The sequence below is a fragment of the Mesoplodon bidens genome, assembly GCF_964165515.1.
Source record: "Mesoplodon bidens genome assembly, chromosome: 19".
NCBI classification, from domain to species: domain Eukaryota; kingdom Metazoa; phylum Chordata; class Mammalia; order Artiodactyla; family Ziphiidae; genus Mesoplodon; species Mesoplodon bidens.
The window spans coordinates 43,950,004-43,969,414 of record NC_138179.1 but is presented as its reverse complement, the minus strand read 5'-3'; the positions used below and the strand labels follow the sequence as shown (position 1 = coordinate 43,969,414).

The 19,411-nt window shown below is 52.5% G+C and overlaps 1 protein-coding gene across 2 annotated transcripts; it reads left to right on the top strand.

The window, feature by feature from the left end:
* Positions 1-10,225: 10,225 nt before the first annotated feature.
* On the top strand, positions 10,226-13,160 carry ARHGDIA (Rho GDP dissociation inhibitor alpha). 2 transcript variants are annotated; one of them, XM_081219944.1, is made up of 6 exons: positions 10,226-10,331; positions 11,862-12,078; positions 12,183-12,266; positions 12,531-12,607; positions 12,694-12,757; positions 12,885-13,160. In XM_081219944.1, the coding sequence occupies exons 2-6, from the start codon at positions 11,889-11,891 to the stop codon at positions 13,082-13,084; spliced, it is 615 nt and encodes a 204-aa protein (XP_081076070.1). In that variant the 5' UTR covers positions 10,226-10,331; positions 11,862-11,888; the 3' UTR covers positions 13,085-13,160. The 2 variants fall into 2 exon arrangements, with proteins under 2 accessions (XP_081076070.1, XP_081076071.1); XM_081219945.1 differs by lacking the exon at positions 10,226-10,331 and adding an exon at positions 10,654-11,012.
* Positions 13,161-19,411: the final 6,251 nt, after the last annotated feature.

The following is a 19,411-nucleotide window of genomic DNA, read 5'->3' as shown; positions in this document are numbered from 1 at the left end:
TATTTAGCTGTATATATGCATTTTTAAAAACCATGAGTTCATACTGATATCTCTGATTCCAACCCAATTCCATAGGATTCCTTCTCATCTCCCCTTATTTGTAAATTCTCTCCCTGACAGTGAGAAACCTGGCTCTCATTATCAACATGATATTTGCTTATATGATGTAAATCCTTTAAGTGTCCACCTAACCTGATTTTAGAACTCTAACATATAGCCCCATGAGAAGCATTTACTAACTAGGGTACAGAATTGGGTTCTTCTGTGAGTTGAGCTCAACGCATAGAAGAGTATCCAGTGAAAGTACTGGTTTCCAAAGTTGCTTATGCAAGTCCTTCTCTTCCACCCCCTTCAGTGTAATTTGTGTAATTTGTACTATAGTTAGTTTCTTTTGTTACACTTTGCATTCCATTGTGGCTTCCTCACATACCCTGGTTGATTTTTTTTTTTGGTAATTTACATATATTACTTGTCATGGAATTACATATGATTGTATAATTTTCATAAATGTTTATATGGCTTACATTAATTAGCTGTTATTATTAATGAGTTACCCTGGGATCAACTGACCATTTAGGGGAAAATAGCAATAAATAATATACATCATTAAAGGTTTTAATATGAAAATAAACCATCAAAGTACCAGGAGGTAACCTCATTAGTTTTATTTTTTTAATTTATTATTATTTTTAAATTTATTTATTTTAGGGCTTCCTTGGTGGCACAGTGGTTGAGAGTCCACCTGCTGATGCAGGGGACACGGGTTCATGCCCCGGTCCGGGAAGATCCCACATGCCGCGGAGCGGCTGGGCCCGTGAGCCATGGCCGCTGAGCCTGCGCGTCTGGAGCCTGTGCTCCGCAACGGGAGAGGCCACAGCAGTGAGAGGCCCGCGTACCGCAAAAAAAAAAAAAAAAAAAAAAAAAAAATTATTTATTTTATTTATGTTTGGCTGCATTGGGTCTTTGTTGCTGCGCACAGGCTTTCTCTAGTTGTGGCGAGCGGGGGCTACTCTTTGTTGCAGTGCACGGGCTTCTCTTTGCGGTGGCTTCTCTTGTTGTGGAGCATGGGCTCTAGGCGTGCAGGCTTCAGTAGTTGTGGCACACAGACTCAGTAGTTGTGGCTCTCGGGCTCTAGAGCACAGGCTCAGCAGTTGTGGCGCACGGGCTTAGTTGCTCCCGGCATGTGGGATCTTCTGGGACCAGGACTCGAATCCATGTCCCCTGCATTGGCAGGTGGATTCTTAACCACTGCACCACCAGGGAAGCCCAATTCTCATTAGTTTTAAATACATCAGCTTGTGTAAGCTAGGCCAGAGTTAATTTTTATGTTATCTGTGTGGGTTGTACAAACAAATTATAAAATGTTTTAGCACGTTAATTAATTGTAAATTAATATCTGTATATAAAAATCCATGTGAGCATTCCAGTTTTTTTTTTTTTTTTTTTTTTTGCATTCCAGTTTTTTTAAGTGTACAAAGCCATCATAAACAAGCCATTCAAGTTACCATTAATGATTTCATAGAGTTAATATTTCTTCCTGGGTTGTTTTCTTTTTTCTTTTTTTAATTTTTTTTTGGTCCTTGTCAAATATATAAACATCCAGGAGTTGATGATGATACTTAAAAAAATCTAATGTTCACCTTTGGAGATTACTTGGGCACTAATTCATTCTAAAAATTGGCAAATAAAAGCAAAGGAACAAATATTTAATCCATTTTTTTCTATACAAACTGTAATTTGAAGGGATTAAATAGCTGATGACTGGAAGTTCTTTTAAAAGAATTCCAGCTAAGAAATGCAGAAATGTTAGAAAAATCACCATTTTGTGATGCCTAATAAAATGATGCATGTCGGGAAGAGTCCTCAGCAGCTGATGTGGTGATGGATGATGGTGGGCCAGGCAGCTCCTGGAGCCTACTGCACCTCACTGCAGGTGGGACCAGCAGAGTGTGCCCTGAGATGAAGCATTGGGAAGCCCACAGCACCTCCCAAAATTGACCTGGGGCTCATCCCCCCTGAGATGTAAGGGGAATAGAAGACCACACCACACTACACCACACCTAGAGGATTCACCTAGCAAATCCACAAGTGCCCACAGGAAGTTCTCACCACAGGTGTCCTGGCTTCCTCCCCACCTAAGTGCCACAAGCATAGAAAAGGAGTCAAAAGTGACTGTGGCATAATAAAAACGTAGTAAATTGATCTTTGTCCCTGTTTCCTGGGACAGAGCTCCTAAATCCCTTGGAATTTCCTGATAGGATCGTCTTTTGTTATTCATAACAAGGCCCTTTCAATTTATGTTAATGAATGACTCTTGGTGGCCCCTGGATAGTTTCAGGCTGGATGCTGGTCACCAGAAAGACCAAGACTTGATTATTGGGTTGGAACTCTCAGCCCCACCCACTCACTATCCCCTGACCTCTGGGGAGGGGAGAGGGGCTGGAGATTTGAGTTAATCACCAACATTCAATTATTTAATAAGAATCCGCCTGCCAATGCAGGGGACATGGTTTGAGCCCTGGTCCAGAAAGATCCCACGTGCCATGGAGCAACTAAGCCTGTGCGTCACAACTACTGAGCATGCACTCTAGAACCTGGGAGCCACAAACTACTGAGCCTGCGTGCTGCAACGACTGAAGCCCGCTCGCCTAGAGCCCGTGCTCCGCAATAAGAGAAGCCACCGCAATAAGCCCCGTGCACTGCAACTAAGAGTAGCCCCCACTCGCAGCAACTAGAGAAAGCCTGCACACAGCAATGATGACCCAAAGGCAGCCAAAAAAACTATATGATGCCATCATTTTAGGACATTAAATTGGCAAAGATATGTTCTTTTAAAAGATTAACACAAGCTTTTCTTGGAAAGGGTAAACCCAGGGATTTTCATAGGGATGACATGATCCTACAGGTACAGAATCTTAAGGAATTACACAAACTTTAAGAAGTGGTACACGAGGGCTTCCCTGGTGGCGCAGTGGTTAAGAATCCGCCTGCCAATGCAAGGGATACGGGTTCGAGCCCTGGTCTGGGAAGATCCCACATGCCGCGGAGCAACTAAGCCCGTGCGCCACAACTACTGAGCCTGAGCTCTAGAGCCTTCAAGCCACAGCTACTGAAGCCCGTGCTCTGCAACACAAGAAGCCACCGCAATGAGAAGCCTGCGCACAGCAACGAAGACCCAACACAGCCATTAATTAATTAATTAATTAATTAATTTTTAAAAAAAACTAGTAAATGAGCTTAGTAAGGTTGCAGAATATAAGGATATAACATCAATATACAGAAGTCAACCAACAATTCAAAAATGAAATTAAAATTCTATTTATGTAAATAAAAAAAGAATAAAATTGGGACTTCCCTGGTGGTCCAGTGGTTAAGACTCTGCACTGCCAATGCAGGAGACATGGGTTCGATCCCTGGTCAGGGAACTAAGATCCCACATGCCACTCCATGTAGCCAAAATAAAAAAAAAAAAAGGAACAAATTTAACAATAGAAGTGCCAGATCTGCACACTGAAAACTATGAAATACTGCTGAGAGAAACTAAAGATTAAATAGATGTGTGGGGGTGGGGGAGGGACAGACTGGGAGTTTGGGGTTAACTGTTACAGAATGGATAAACAAGGTCCTACTGCATAGCACAGGGAAGTATATTCAATATCCTGGGATAAACCATAATAGAAAAGTACATGAAAAAGAATGTATATATGTGTATAACTGAGTCACTGTGTTGTACAGCAGAAATAAACACATTGTAAATCAACTATACTTCAATAAAAAAATTAAAGGACTTCCCTGGTGGTCCAATGGTTAAGACTCCCTGCTTCCACTGCAAGGGGCGGGTTCAATCCCTGGTCAGAGAACTAAGATCCCGCATGCCGCAAGGCATGGTCAAAAATTTTTTTTAAATAAATAGATAAATGCATAGAAATCTCATGCTTTGGGTTGGAACATTCAATATTGTTAAAATGGCAATTCTCCCCAGATTGCTCTATAGAGTCAGTGTAATCCCTATCAATAGGTGCTTTTGTAGAAATTGAGAACAGATTTTTAAGATTTATATGGAAATTCAAAGGACCTAGAATAGCCAAAACAATTCTGAAAAGAATAATAAAGTTGGAGAACCTACACTACCAAATTTCAAAACTTACTACAAAGCTACAGCAATCAAGAGGTTGTGGCATATAGATTAAGGAACAGAATTGAGTCTATAAATAAACCCTTAAGTTTATGGTGAATAAAATTTCAACAAACGTGCAAAGACAGTTCAGTGGGGAAAATTATGAGTCTTTTCAACTCTTGACTCGTGTTATACACAAAAATTAACTCAGAATGGAGTACAGACCTAAATGGAAGCTGAAATTATACACATTACAGAAGAAAATCTTTACAACTTTGGCTTAGGCAAAGAGTTCTTAGACACAACATCAAAAGCATGAGCCATGAAAAAAAATTGATGTTAGAATTCACTTAAAAGGTTTTGCCCTTCAAAAGACATCATTAAGAAAAACAAAGTCGCAGAAAATATATCTGACAAAGGACTCCCATCCAGGACCTATCAATAGTCTCACAACTGAATAGAACAACCAAACTTAAAAATGGACAAAAAACTTGATATTTTACCAAAGAAGACTCTTCAACAGGGAAATGCAAATCAAAGCCACAAAGAGACACCATGTCACATCCACTAGGACAGCTTTAATCAAAAAGACAGACAGGGACTTCCCTGGTGGTGCAGTGGCTAAGAATCCGCCTGCCAATGCAGAAGACACAGGTTCGAGCCCTGTTCCGGGAAGATCCCACATGCCGCGAAGCAACTAAGCCCATGCGCCACAACTACTGAGCCTATGCTCTAGAGCCCGTGAGCCACAACTACTGAGCGCACGTGCCACAACTACTGAAGCCTGCACGCCTACAGCCTATGCTCCGCAACAAGAGAAGCCACCGCAATGAAAAGCCCACCTGCCGCAACGATGAGTAGCTGCCGCTCGCCGCAAATAGAGAAAGCCCGCGTGCAGCGATGAAGACCCAATGTAGCCAAAAAAAAAAAAAAAAAAAGACAGACAATGCCAAATATTGGCAGGGTGTGCCCAACTGGAACATTTTCACATTGCTGAAATGTGAAAAGGTGCATCCCCACCTTGGAAAACATGGGGAATTTCACAGTTGGCAATCTACCCAAGACAAATGAACAAACGTTCATACAAAGACAGCAAATGTTCACAACAGACAAAAAGGAAACCGAAAGTGCATCAACCGACAAGTGAATACGAACAGAATATGCTATACTTATACAATAAACAGGACAAAATGTGCATTCTATGCTGTAGATGGACTGCAAAACATTAGGTGAAATCAAAAGACACCAGAAGACTATATATTGTGTGAGTCCACTTACAAGAAATGTCCAGGAAAGACAAATTTACAGATGCACAAAGCAGGACAGTGGTTGCCAAGGTCTGGGGGGGAAGGGGGGCTAGAGTGGGCATCAACTACAAATAGCTCAAGGGAAACTTTCTTGGCATGAGGATTATGCACCTCTACAAATTTACTAAAAAATTCTTGAATTGTAAACTTTCACTGGGTGGATTTTGTAAATTATACCTCAGTAAAGCTGCCTTTCTATGTCATTAAATATTTTTATTTGAATAATGTAAGAAGTTTTAATTAATCACAGGTTTTTTTTTTAATTTTTATTTATTTATTTATGGCTGTGTTGGGTCTTCATTTCTGTGCGAGGGCTTTCTCTAGTTGAGGCAAGCGGGGGCCACTCCTCATCGCGGCGCGCGGGCCTCTCACTATCGAATCCTCTCTTGTTGCGGAGCACAGGCTCCAGACACGCAGGCTCAGTAATTGAATCACAGGGTTTTTAAATTAATATATATTAATATTTACTACAGTGTAGATGTTCTGGGGCTGCTCAGTGATCTGCTCTGCTTTTCAGATCCCTGTTATGAAAACGTTTGATATTGTAAAAGTGCCAAAATAAATGTCCTTGCAACTAAACCTTTGCACACAGCCATGGTTCTTTCCTCAGAATTCTGTTAAGGTTCAAAGTGTACTTTCATAGCCCTCCCCAGCCCCGCTGGGCGTTCCAGGCATGGCCATGCATGTCACATCTCTTAGGTTCTTTGCTAATTTGATAAAAGGTTCAAAACAGCGTCATTCCTCCCTTGTGATGGTGCAGAAACATGTCACATTCCAAGGGGTCCAGTTCCTGCAGGTCCAACCTGCACCTACGGAAAGGATGAAGGGCAGGGACACAATGTCAGCACTGGGTATGGTGTTGCCAGCCAGTCCCAGTTGTGGGAGACTCTAAGGACCAGTGATTCTGGTCCTTCAACAGGACACTGCACAGAGCAGAGAAGATGATCCTATTAAAGAAGACCCTAACACAACTAATGCAATGTATGAAGCTCTAACAAAAAGTAAAAGAACTCAGTACAATCAAGGAAAATATTGGTTAGATCTTTAATGATATTTAAGAATTTGTCATATTTTCTTGGTTGGTATTCCAGGTACCTACTGCTCTTTAAATTACTCCAAAATGTGGTGTGAAACAAACACATTTTACTATGGGCACAGATTCTGAAGGTCAGGGAGTGAGACAATTGTTTCGTCTGGTGCCACAAAGCAGGTCTTCTGGGTCTTCAGCCCCAATTTTCAGATTAAGAGAAGCCACACCCCCCAGCCTCACCCTCACCAGAGTCTTGACCAGAAGCCATGATGGAATGAGACTTCTGGGAGTCCTGGGAGGCAGAGAGTGTGCTTTACATGAGAGGGTCACACATCCTTTGCTTCTATTCCCGTTGAGAGGTGGAATCTAACTCTGTTATGATGTGATTTCTGTTATGATTCCTACTCATCTTGTGTGAAACTTGTAGGATTTAAGCTATGTTAAGACATGTTATGTAGTTCAAAATGGAGTCACACTGGCCAACATGAACGTCCATGTTAATTGTTTTGAAATGTCTGTTGTAGCACCGTGAGTATCTTAAGTGATAAACTAAGAGTGTTACTTTAGATAAGAAGTTTGGGGCTTCCCTGATGGCGCAGTGGTTGAGAGTCCACCTGCCGATGCAGGGGACATGGGTTCTTGCCCCGGTCCGGGAAGATCCCACATGCCGCGGAGCGGCTAGGCCCGTGAGCCATGGCCGCTGAGCCTGCACGTCCGGAGCCTGTGTTCCGCAGCGGGAGAGGCCACAGCAGTGAGAGGCCCGCGTACCGAAAAAAAAAAAAAAAAAAAGATAAGAAGTTTGATGGCGCGCCTGCGCGTGGCGCCGGGGATCAGGCTGCAGCGCCAGAGCAGCAGGCGCTTACGCATAACTGGGGCCGTCTTCCCGCCGCGGCGGCGGCCCTTTTAACCGCGAGCTACACGGCGGCAAAAAAAAAAAAAAAAAGAAGTTTGATGGATGATGTATGTCACTGGAAGAGAAGGAACAACTGATAGAGTGAAGACCCCGCCCCCAGGGGGTAACTGTTGTTCCTTAAGAAGAGACCACTAAGCCCAGTGACTTGAATGGTTCATTACCCCCTTTTCCCTACTTTGTAACCATGTGTAATAACCTGAGTGATTCGTGAATTGAATGTTGGCTACTGTTCCCTACATCTCCATTCCTGATTCTACCTGCCCTTCCTTCACAGTAGACAGGCCTCTTGGAACATTTGCTCTTGGAGTCCAGCGGCCAAAATCCCATGGGAGTTGTGTGGGCGGTCCTCGGGCCAACGGCCCAGGCTGTTGATTGAAATGGGGCCATCTTGATGGCCAGTCTTCATAGCCAGTCTTTGTGGCTGCAGCACGACCGAGCTGATTACAACTGCACGAAAGAAAGCCCAGCCCTCAGCCCACAGAACAGGAGAGAACCATAAACTGCTGCTCCAGGCCACTGCGTCTGGAGTGGTTTGTTTTTAGGCTGCACCACGTGGCATGTGGGAACATGGGATCTTAGTTCCCCGACCAGGGATCGAACCCATGTCCCATGCAGTGGAAGCGCGAAGTCTTAACCACTGGACCTCCAGGGAAGTCCTGGAGTGGTTTGTGGGAGACTGTACTGCTATTATTTACTCCCAAAGGAACCTTTTCTTTTTTTAATTTTCTTTTTTTTAATTAATTAATTCATTAATTAATTTATTTATTTTGGCTGCGTTGGGTCTTCGTTGCTGCGCATGAGCTTTCTCTAGTTGCCGCGAGCAGGGGCTACTCTTCGTCACGGTGTGCAGGCTTCTCACCACGTCGTAGGCTTCTCTTGTTGCAGAGCATGGGTTCTAGGAGCGCAGGCTCAGTAGTTGTGGCGCACGGGCTTAGTTGCTCCGCAGCATGTGGGATCTTCCCAGATCAGGGATTGAACCCGGGTCCCCTGCATTGGCAGGCAGATTCTTAACCACTGCGCCACCAGGGAAGTCTGGATCCTTTTCTTTAGAAATAAATACACGCTGAAATATTTATGACATTTGACGTTTGCTTCAAACTTGCTGCACGTGTTAAGGGAATTAGGGCACACATGACACAGGATTGGACACGAGCTGGTGGGTACCTGTTGTAGCTGGTGATAGGTCCCCTGGGCTTCATAATCCCATTCTTTCTACCTTGGTCCATGTGGTGGGCCGCCTCCTTGTCCTCATGCTCCTGTGCTCTCCTCCGGCGCTGTACTGGGGAAGGTCCGTTTGACCAGCAGAAGACAGCAGAAGCGATGGCACTTCTGACACTAGGTTGTGAGGGACACTGCAGCTTTGTTTTTGGCACTTGCTGTTTCCCTGGCTTGTGTTCTCTTGCTGCACGCAGGATCTTCGTTGCTGCATGAGGACTCTTAGTTGTGCATGCAGGACCTAGTTCCCCCACCAGGGATTGAACCCTGGCCCCCTGCATTGGGAGTGCAATCTCGCCCACTGGACCACCAGGGAAGACCCTCTGTTTCTGTTTCTGAGGCCTCACTTGGGGGACGCCAACTGCCTTATAGAGAGGCCAGAAGCTGTAGGCAGCGGGGAACTAAACCCTCCAGCCAACAGCCCGCTGCAGATCCTTGAGACCAGGTCCCAGGCTCACAGCTAACCACAACCTCACAAGACTGGAGCCGGAATCACCCCACAGAGCAGCTCCCTAATCCTCGTTCAAGATAGTAAATGTTGGTCGTTTTAAGCTGCTAAATTCCAGGGTACGTTTTTACCCAGCAATAGGTGACTAACATAACAAGTTTGGTATTTTTCAAAAAGCACTTGGGTTATGGGAAAGCAAACTTTTGCTCAACCAGCGATTCAGCAGTGCAGCAGGACAGCTGGCTCTAGCATTGCGGTTTTCAGTGGCAGGAAGCCTCAGAAGCACACACCGAATAAATACCATACTGGAATGCTCTGTCTTTGGTCAACTCAACTTCCTACACGTAAAGGGGACAGCGAGACTCTTAGATACAGAAAACTCGCAGATACTCATCAAAAGTTAAGACATTTCGAAAAGATACCAAGGTCAGTACTTCGCATTAAGTTCTATGGCCTAAAAGGCCCTCCTACGCGCAATCTAGGGGTGTGTGTTTCAGGTGATTCTGGTGTTGAACATTTGGGGGCTCAGACCCCGCGAGGAGGAGGAGGGAGCGGGGTGCTCGGCGGGCATTGGCGGCGCGGGCTCCGCCAGGCCCGACACATTGGTGACAAATCATGGGCCCCGCCTGGAGCTGCAAAATGCTCCCGGGTTGAGCGCATGGGCAAGTGTCCGATACTCGCCACAAGGCTGGAAAACCCGGGTCGGCCGTGGCGTCTGGGCCAGGAGCTCCTGGCAGGGCGACCACATGCTGACTTGGTCTGGAAGGAGCGAAAGGCTCGGCAGGCGCACCGACACCCTCTCCCGGAATGGAGCGCTAGGCCGACACCCGCGGATGAACGTCCGGCGGTAAGAAGGAGGCGTGGCCGTGGAGGGAGACGCACCAGTTGACAGACGCGCGTTCCAGCACCTCGCGGAAATGCCACGCCGCGCCCGCGTTCCGCGTGGGGCTCAGCGAGACTGTGACACTGCCCCGCCCCTTCAGCTTGCGGGCTGACCCCTGGGGATGCCCGGGTCCAAAAAATGCCTGGGGCAAAGGGCGTAAAACCCCCAACGGGATAGGCCTCCGCAAACATCCCCACCGTCGCACCGCCCACGCGGAACGCGCCCACGAGGCCGTGCCCGCAAGATGGCGGCGGCACGCTGACGCCAGGCCCCGCGCGCATGCGCTCTCCGCAGCCCGCCCGTCGCGAGCGGAAGTCGCGTGACCCCGGAAGTGGCCGGCCGGGCGCGCGCGGGCGGGGCGGCAAGGTTCGTCATTCTGTGCGGGAGGGAGCGCGAGAGCGGCGAGGACGATCCTCCGGTGAGCGCGGGCGGCGGGGCTGGCGATCGCGGTGGGCGCGGCAGGCGGGGCGGCCGCGGGGGAGGAGGCCGGGGCCGCGCCTTTGTTCTCGCCGCCCGCCCCGCCCGCCAGCCCCGCCGAGGGGTCTGCGCCGGGCGGGGGCGGCATTGACAGCGGGCGGTGGCCCGGGCGTAGGGCGGGCCCACGTGCGGGTCGGGGGCGCTGGGATCCGGAGGCGGGGGCTAGGGTGCTGGGGGCGGGATCCGGGGGCTGTGCAGGCCTCTTTTGTGGTCGCCGCTCGTGCCCAGGGCCCCCTCCCCGCTGGTGCGCGCGGGCCCGGGCCAGGCCGGACGCCCCTTCCCTTGGGCGGTGAGGTCCCCGCGCCCCACCCCACGCGCCGGGCCGCGCCCGGCCCAGATTGCAGGCCCTGCGGAAGTGCGGGCCGCGCCATCGCACTTAAAGGATCCTGTCGCCTGCGGCCGCGATTGAGTGGCGTTAGGGCGTGAGCCTTGTAGAGGAATTCCAGAGGAAGCAGCAGGGAGGTCTGGAAAAGCGGGCCGGCCCCACCCCGCCTGCGGCGGCCGGGCGGTTCCGGGTCCCTAGCGGCCCTTTGTAAGATCTGATCCTCGCTCGGGTCCCGGCCTTGGCCTTGGCTATCTTCACTGGCAACTGGTGGCCCTGACCTACCTCCTGCACCTCCAGGTCAGATCTGAGCGGGTTTCAGATACTCCTCAGGGATTCTAGGGGGTGCGACGGTCATCCTTAGCGAAGGAAGCCCAGTGGCTGCCCCGTCGCTGCTCCTCGCTTTGTCAGCACTGCTGCGGGCTCTTCTGGGGCAGGGTCCGGAATGAGGGTCCTGAGACTACCACATGTTTGCAGCGGTTCGCAAATTCTAGGTCGCAGACCCTCACAATTGGAGATATGGTTGGCAGACACTTAGGGTCTCTCATGCCATTTTAGGACTTACCTGTGAGACTGAGGTTGGCCCTGTCATCTGAGCCTTAGGAGAGTCCTGTGTTTGAAGGGTGAGACAGAACTGACCCGTATCTTGCACAAAGTCTTGGTTTGCAGCTAGGACGTGTCCGAAGGAACTCTCTGGTTAGAGAGGACCCAGCAGGAGGGGTCCCTTGAGGCAAGGGCCTGGGCAGTTCAGAATAAGCAGCAGGACTTGGTCCTGATGTTGCCTGGTGGGACCAGGTTGCTGCTGCTTCCTGGGCATCAGGGGAGCTGTGCCTGGTCTCCCCTAGGAGCAGGCTGCAGGTTCCATTTAGCTCTGGGTGCTGGACCTGTGGTCGGGACCCCTGAGGTAGGCAGGGCAAGGAGGTAAGTGTGGCCCCTCTGGGCCTCAGGAGCCAGTGTCTGGGGCCTTTTCAAAGTTCTGGCTGTCGTTGCTTTCCTGTTACAGAAGGTGCACCTCTCCTTGGGCCCAGGTGGGGGCTTGACCACCTGCAGAGATCTGATGCAGATCACCTGGGGGGCCTGCAGAGGGGCAGGAGGAGGAGCACTGTGGGTCCCTCCGAGATGCCACAGCCCATGCTACCCTGCCCACAGGTGTCCCAGACCTAGCTAGAGGTGAGTATGGCTGAGCAGGAGCCCACAGCCGAGCAGCTGGCGCAGATTGCGGCTGAGAACGAGGAGGATGAGCACTCGGTCAACTACAAGCCCCCGGCCCAGAAGAGCATCCAGGAGATCCAGGAGCTGGACAAGGACGACGAGAGTCTGCGCAAGTACAAGGAGGCCCTGCTGGGCCGTGTGGCCGTGTCCGCTGGTGAGTGGGCCCTGGTGTGTGTGTGTGTGGACACCTGTCGCTTTTCTGGGTGTTTGCTACTATTTCCCCCACTGGTGAAACTCTAACTTGCTGTCACTTTGCAGACCCCAACGTCCCCAATGTTGTGGTGACCCGACTGATCCTGGTTTGTAGCACGGCCCCGGGCCCCTTGGAGCTGGACCTGACAGGTGAGTGGCATCTCTGAGGTTCCTGGCTGGGGCTGCCAGGCGCCCTGCTGCTTCCCCTAAAAATAGTTTGTTGGGGTGCTGGCGCCCTCTTGTGGGGAGCACAAGAAGTGTAGCCAAGTGGTCTTAAAAGGCTCTGGTTTTGGTGTGGTCTAGGTCTGGGTTGCCGAGGGTTATGGGGGGGGGGCCGGGTGGAAGGGGCACCCCACCAGGGCCAGAGGCTTCCCCTGGCTGAACCTCCTAGTGTGGCGTTCCTCTCAAATGCAGGTGATCTGGAGAGCTTTAAGAAGCAGTCCTTTGTGCTGAAGGAGGGTGTGGAATACAGGATAAAAATCTCCTTCCGGGTAAGGAGGAGGCTCAGGGAGGTGCCAGGGGCTGGGGCTGGGGCTGGGGATCCTGGCTGAGCCCTGCTTGGGGTGCCTCCTTGCAGGTGAACCGAGAGATCGTGTCCGGCATGAAGTACATCCAGCACACGTACAGGAAAGGCGTTAAGAGTGAGTGAGGGGGGGCGCCAGGCCTGAGCCCCCAGGAGGGAGGTGGCCACCCAGGGGCTCAGGGATCGGGAGGGAGAGAGGAGACGCCCAGCTCTGCTCCCTGAGCGACGCCTTTTCTGCATCGCAGTTGACAAGACCGACTACATGGTGGGGAGCTATGGGCCTCGAGCGGAGGAATACGAGTTCCTGACCCCCATGGAGGAGGCCCCCAAGGGCATGCTGGCTCGAGGCAGCTACAACATCAAGTCCCGCTTCACAGACGACGACAGGACTGACCACCTGTCCTGGGAGTGGAACCTCACCATCAAGAAGGAGTGGAAGGACTGAGCCGAGGCTGGGAGGTGGGCAGGGCGGGCGGACAGAAGGACGGACATGCCCCTCCCCACCCCTCCCGACCCCAGACCAAAGTGCTGACAGGGCCCGCCCACGCTGCCGCCACTACCCCCTGGTCTGCCTCCTGGCCGGCCTGTCTGTCCCTCCTCCACCCTTCCAGCCTGCTGGCCCCAGCCTCCTCGGTGGTCTAGTGTTGTTGCTGCTTCCGCCTGTGCTGTGGGGAGGGAGGTCTACACCTCCCCTTCTGTATCCCTTGAGGTTCCCCCACCGTCCTAACCCGACCTGAGGTCCTGGCAAGGGAGCCAGGCACTGCAGAGGGGCTCAGGTCCCCTGGGCCTTCTCTGTTGCCCCACCTCGTGTTCTGGCACGCCCTCCTGGTGGGGGTGGGGTGTACCACGTGGGGCCTCGTTGGGCCGGTCGTCCTCCAGCTTTCACTTCTCCCCGGTCAGTCCATCCATTGCTGTCAGTAACCGTCTAACCATGATGCCTTAACATGTGGAACGTGTGCTGAGGGGGCGTCACTAATCTCCTAACCCCGTGTCTGCATGAGCATGTGGTCTCCCCCAGTCCCTGCCCCGTCTGTGATCCCCGTGGCCCGAGAAGGTGTGTGGGATGTGCTGCTGCTGCTCCCCGGTCTGCGTGGGCCTGGCCAGTCCCCCTCCCCCTGGCCAGGGCTGCGGGGACGGCTCCAGGGGCTTGGGAAAGCCAAATGCCAAACCTTGAGAGGCCTCCAGTCCCATCTGGGAGGCTGGGTGTCCTCACACCTCTGCCTTCTCTGTCCCGGTGGGCAGTGCCTAGAGCCCACGGCCCCAAGAGAGAGAGCCCTCAGCAGACAAAACCAGTGGCCAAGCCTTACCTGTCCCGCCTGGGCCTGCCGGCCTGCAGTCATGTGCCTGGCCTGTCGGTATTTATTGCCTCCATATGTGCCGTCCTCTGGGCCCACTGGCCTGCCTCTGCCCCCAGGCTCGGTGCCACCATCCCCAGCAGGCCAACCAGGACCCAGCCAGGACAACTGTGGGACCAAGCTTGCACAGCTGGAGCCGTCCCCTGTGCCCCCCACCCAACCCTACCCCTCCCCGGTCAGGCCCGGGCCTAGAACGCACAAGAGCCTGTCCTGCTTCTCCTTTTCTGACCGGGAAATAAACTCCCCCTAAGGAGCCAGGGTGTCTGCTGGTCGTCTCCTGGTGGGAAAGGGGAAGTGGGGCCCCATTCCTCTGCTACCCCGGGGCACCCAGTGGCCGGCCAGGGGCCAGGTGCAGTCGCCACTGCTCCTGTGGCTGTTGAAGGAGAATGGGTTTAAAGCCCTTTCTTAGTCATGTCAGCCCGCGACGCCAGTGCTACCCTTTCGGTTCTTGTGGGTCCTGCAGGGAAAGGGCGGGGCACAGTCAGGCCCTGGGCCTGGTGGGGTGTCCAGAGTGACTCCCGCACCCTACTCATGGGCCCTGTCTGAGCCTCTGGGAGGGAGCGCTTTCAGCCTCAGAGAAGAGGAATCTTGCTGCAGACTTGGGAACACATGGGATGACTGGGTCGCAAGGGACCTGGGATAAGGACTCCAAGCTAGGTAGGACCTGGGATGAGGACTCCAAGCTAGGTAGGAGAGTGGAGAAGTTGGCACCATGGGCAGCAGGGCCAATGGAGGGTGACATGGAAGGCCAGCCGAGCCCCTGTGCCCTGTAGGGCCAGAGGTCCAAAGGTGGGATTGGTGAGGTGGGATGAATGGGAGGAGATGGGGACCCTCGCTGCATGGAGGTACAAAAGAGCACCTAGGGAGCCCTGAAGGACTGCCGAGGGCCACGCATGCTCCACAGCCAGTCCCGCTGACCGTCAGGGTCTCTTCAGGACCTTGGGGTAGCAGGGACTGTGCTGCCTCAGAGCATCACCCCCAAGGGCACCTAGTACCTAACACGCCCTTTCCCAGCCCTGAGACAGGAAAGGGCAGTTAGGAATCCCCAGCTCCAGAGTGTTGGTTCCAGAAACTCCCTTTTATGGCTCAATGCTGGTTGCAAAGTCTCCCTTTGTGCTCCGAGCCCGTGAGAAGAGTGCTGTGTGTCACACCTGGGCAGCCGCTTCCCTGAGCCCGCCTTGGCTGCACCTCCCACAGCTTGCCACTCTTCCCAGTGCTTATCAGTAGGGTGAGCCCTCCCAGGACCTTATCACCAGCTGGGGTGGACTCGGAAGTACCCTTTCACCCCCACCCGCAGGTCAGTGACCACATGTCATGCCAGGATGGCACCCACAGGGCTGGTTATCTCCTGGCCTTCCTTACCAGGGCCCTGGTGGGATTCTGGAGTCTGGGCGCTGGGCTGGGTAATGGGATAAAGTGCCACTTGGTGCATCAGCTGGCCCAGACGTAAATCCAAGAGCCATAGCCCCCAGCTCTGGAATCCACAGGGGTCAAGGACCCTAACCAGCTTCTCCCAGGACTGCCTGCCGGAGGCAGGGGGAGACAGACTGCACAGCTCTGGGTTCCAAGGCCCAAGGCCTTTCCCACTAAACTCAGACACAGCTATTTCTGAAACAGCTCTACCTTTGGAGGGGAAAGGCTGCTAGGCGGTGGCTACAGGTTTCAGTCTGCAGGAGCCCTGGGGCCAGCCACAGCCGCTCTAGCTCTCCCTGTCCACCTCCTAAGAGGTCCAGTGAAAATCTTCAAACCTAGGGTCAGCCTGTGCTGGCAGTAGTTTGGTTTATTGGGCAAGGGCCTTCCAAGGCAAGCCAGAAGGCCTACTAGTTTTGCTCTTGGATTTTCCAAGCTCTGGTTTGATATGTGAACTCAGACCCCAAGTGCCAAGTAGTACGGACACGCTGCCAACAGCCAGGACTTTGTTCTGGTTCCTCCTCTGGTGAAGGATTACATGAGGTGGCACCTGCAGGACCTGCATGACGTGTCTCTCAGGTCCCAAGTCTAACCTGATCCTTCTGGTTCCACCCCAAACCCAAACCTGTCTGTACAGCTCAGTGCTGCTGGGCCTGGGCTCCCTGCCCTAGTGAGCCAGTGGTGTGACCCTTCCTCTCCACTCCCTCCCTCTGTCCATGGCCCTAGTCATCCCCAAGCTTCTGCCTCCTCAGCCATCCCCTAGATGGACCCTTCTTCCACTGAGGAGAATGGCAGTGGACACCAGGTCAGCACCTTTATTGTGACTACTCACCAGTTATTGTAGTTTGCTAGAATCTTCTCCATGCCCAGCACTGTCATACTGTACAATCAGGGTCCACTTCAGTCCACCAGGGCCATGCTCACCACTGCACCTTCTTCCTATGTCCCAGCTCACCCATGTGCAGGGCTGTGTGGCCCATGGCACAGCCCTCGCTCCCCTGCTGCTGCTCCACAGTGGAAACCTGCAGTCAGGAGGACTTCCTGGGTGTCCACGAGCCTGCTGTTAACTCCCTCAATGCCTCCAATTGGGTTGAAAGGGAGTTGTTTTATTCTGAGAACTTTTTTTTTTTAATTTTTGGCGACACCAGGTGGGATGCAGGATCTTAGTTCCCTGACCAGGGATCAAACCCGTGCCCCCTGCCGTGGAAGCGTGGAATCTTTTTTTTTTTTTTTTTTTTATGTTTTTGGCTGCATTGGATCTTCATTGCTGCGGCGCAGGCTTTCTTGAGTTGCGGCGAGCGGCAGCTACTCTTCGTTGAGGTGTGCGGGCATCTCATTGGGTGGCTCCTCTTTTTGTAGAGCATGGGCTTTAGGCGCACGGGCTCAGTAGTTGTGGCTCGCGGGCTGTAGAGCTCAGGCTCAGTAGTTGTGCACGGGCTTAGTTGCTCCGCGGCATGTGGGGTCTTCCTGGACCAGGGCTCGAACCCGTGTCCCCTGCATTGGCAGGGGGATTCTTAACCACTGCACCACCAGGGAAGTCCCCAAGAACTCTATTTTTGAGAGTAGTCTTTATCAAAATGTTTTATCACTCAGTTGTTCAACCAGTGTTTAATGAGCACCTTCTCTGGGTGTGAGAGATCCCTGGAGGACATCCTGAAGCAGTTGTGCTGGGTTCAGAGAGATGCCAGAGCCACAGCCACTGGGGCTCTGCCCTCCAAAGGTGCACTCCAGTTCAGGGCACTGGTATGAGAGTGAACACGGCTCCATCGCCTCTTCCTAGAGTTGCCCATGAAAGGCATGTGAGTGGCCTTAGGAAAAAGACAGATGCTGGCCCTCCCCTCAGGGCCAAGGCCTGCAGAGGTGTACAGTGAACCTGGCCTGTGTCCTGGGGGGAAGGATGCACCCCTGCACCTCACCCAACTACTGACCAACCCCAGAGACTGGAGACCTGGGGCATCCCCAAACCTGGCCTCCCTCCAGCTTTCTGGGAACCCCACTTCCCTGCGGACGTGCTTTGAGAAGGTGCATCAATGCAGGCAAGGCATGAAAATACTGTGCCCTGCCCAGGCCAGAGCCCTGGTTTTCACAGAACGATGACTTGGCTGGGTCCACCTGGGTTGCAGAACAGTGGGCTGTCATCACCTGCATCAAGGTGTGTCCCAATTGCCCTTGGCTTTGGCCACGGAGGCCCAGACTGAACCAGAGTGAGAGTCAACCACAGCCAGCAACTCAGATCCTTGTTGTTCTGCGTCTAGTCTGTTCTCCCCTTGGTCCCAGTGTTCTCATCTTTTGTAACTACTTTACCGTATGCTGTGAGGCTAAGCTGCCTCCAAACCATCACAAACTAATCAACATCTTGGTATCTCTTCACTCTGTCCCTATCAGATGAAAAAACTAAAGCCCCAAAGTTTAGGCATCTAAACTCTGATTTCATGAGTGCCTCTGAAATCCAGACGTGGTACAAATGTCCCTTGCCTCAGACCCAAATTGTGGTCTGTAAATCGGGGTCATGGCAGTCACAAAAATGTTGGGAGATAGGGCAGGAGATATGAGGTAATTCCCATCCACCCTTTCCCAGAGAGCAGAGGGTGCCTGTGATGGCTTATTTTGAAGCCCTGCCGCTCAGCGGGCCAGCACCCGGGCCAGGACCCCACCGAACTGGGGTGGAGGCCGCAGCTGCAGAGACACATGTTCATAGCCTTTCGTTGCCTGAGGCCCAGCTCCTGTACAGTGCGTGCTGTGAGGTAGACAGGCATACAACCACCTCTGCCTGACTCTTGTTCTACTGACCCTGGGGGAGGGGCACAGAGAACCTGGTTTTGACCTTCAGGAATTCATATTCTAGGTGAGGAAGTACCACAAGAGATGAGAAGACAGGCCCTCAGGAGCTACGTGTCAATAAATACAAACTCTCAGAAGTACAAAAACATCTTTTTTTTCTATGTTTTACCATTTCTGAAATCAGGATGTTATTATATAGCCAACGTGTACATTTAATGTGGGAGTGTCCTTTTTCCTGTCAAGTTATTAAATCTATGATGAGTGAAAATCAGTGGGGTTGGCATTTCACAACCGAGGAAGTGAACACAAATGAAGAATAGAGTGTAGACGGGGGTGTGGTGGGGTTAGAGTTAGGCTTTGAACTGTGAAGGAAAAGGAGCTGCTCAGTCCAGAGCCACGCCGCCCGACAGGAGCAACATTTGGGCCAAGTATGTTATTTTAAATGTTCGAAAGCCACGTTAAAGAAAAAAATTGGGAAAAAAAGCTTTAATACTTTTACTTAAGTCATCGTATACAAAATATCCCAACATGTCAATATAAAAAGGCATCAAGGGCATCCTCAGTCTTGACGTCCGGTGCGTGTTACGCTCACTCCCAATCACGCTGCCCGGCCGCATTTTAGAGCTCGGTGGCCGCTAGCGACCCCCCTGGCGGACGGCGCGGGTCTACCCGGGCGCCTGAAAGCGACCCAGAGGCTGCTTCGTGGGACTGGCAGCCGGTGGGAGGGAGGGAAGGTGCCGCAGGAGACGGTGCCGGCCCTGACCCTCTCAGCAGGCGGGCGGCCCCATTCCGGGCCCAGCCGAGTCTTGCCGGCCCCATCGCGTCCTGCCTCGGTCCTCCCCGCGCCCCCCGCGCGCTGCCCCTGCGCCTCGCTACGCCGCCACCGGGAGCGCCCTAGCCGCCCGCCGAGGCGCCCGGGGCGACGCCCGTGCCGGAGCCCCGCCGCCACTGCAGGGGCCGCACGGGCCTCACGCGCGCCGGAAGCGCGTCAGCTCAGTTTCCAGCCTGAAGAGCTGGGGGGCGGTGTCAATTGGGGATACGCGGTCCAGTCAGAAAGCAACACGAGGGGTTTCGGAGGCGCAAGCGCGGCTCCGCCCCTCGGCTGGGGACTCCGCCCCACTGCCACGTTCGACGAAGGATCGCGCGCATGTCTCGGCCAATCAGGAGTCGCAGAGCCCAGGCCCCCGAAGGTAGCAGCCATTCCAGACCCGCTGAAGGTGTAGGAG

Bases quoted from the DNA above. Each gene is read 5' to 3' on its own strand.
- ARHGDIA (XM_081219944.1), top strand. From the start codon at position 11,889: ATGGCTGAGCAGGAGCCCACAGCCGAGCAGCTGGCGCAGATTGCGGCT. The intron at 12,267-12,530 runs GTGAGTGGCATC...TCTCAAATGCAG, and splicing joins CTTGGAGCTGGACCTGACAG to GTGATCTGGAGAGCTTTAAG. The intron at 12,608-12,693 runs GTAAGGAGGAGG...GCCTCCTTGCAG, and splicing joins GGATAAAAATCTCCTTCCGG to GTGAACCGAGAGATCGTGTC.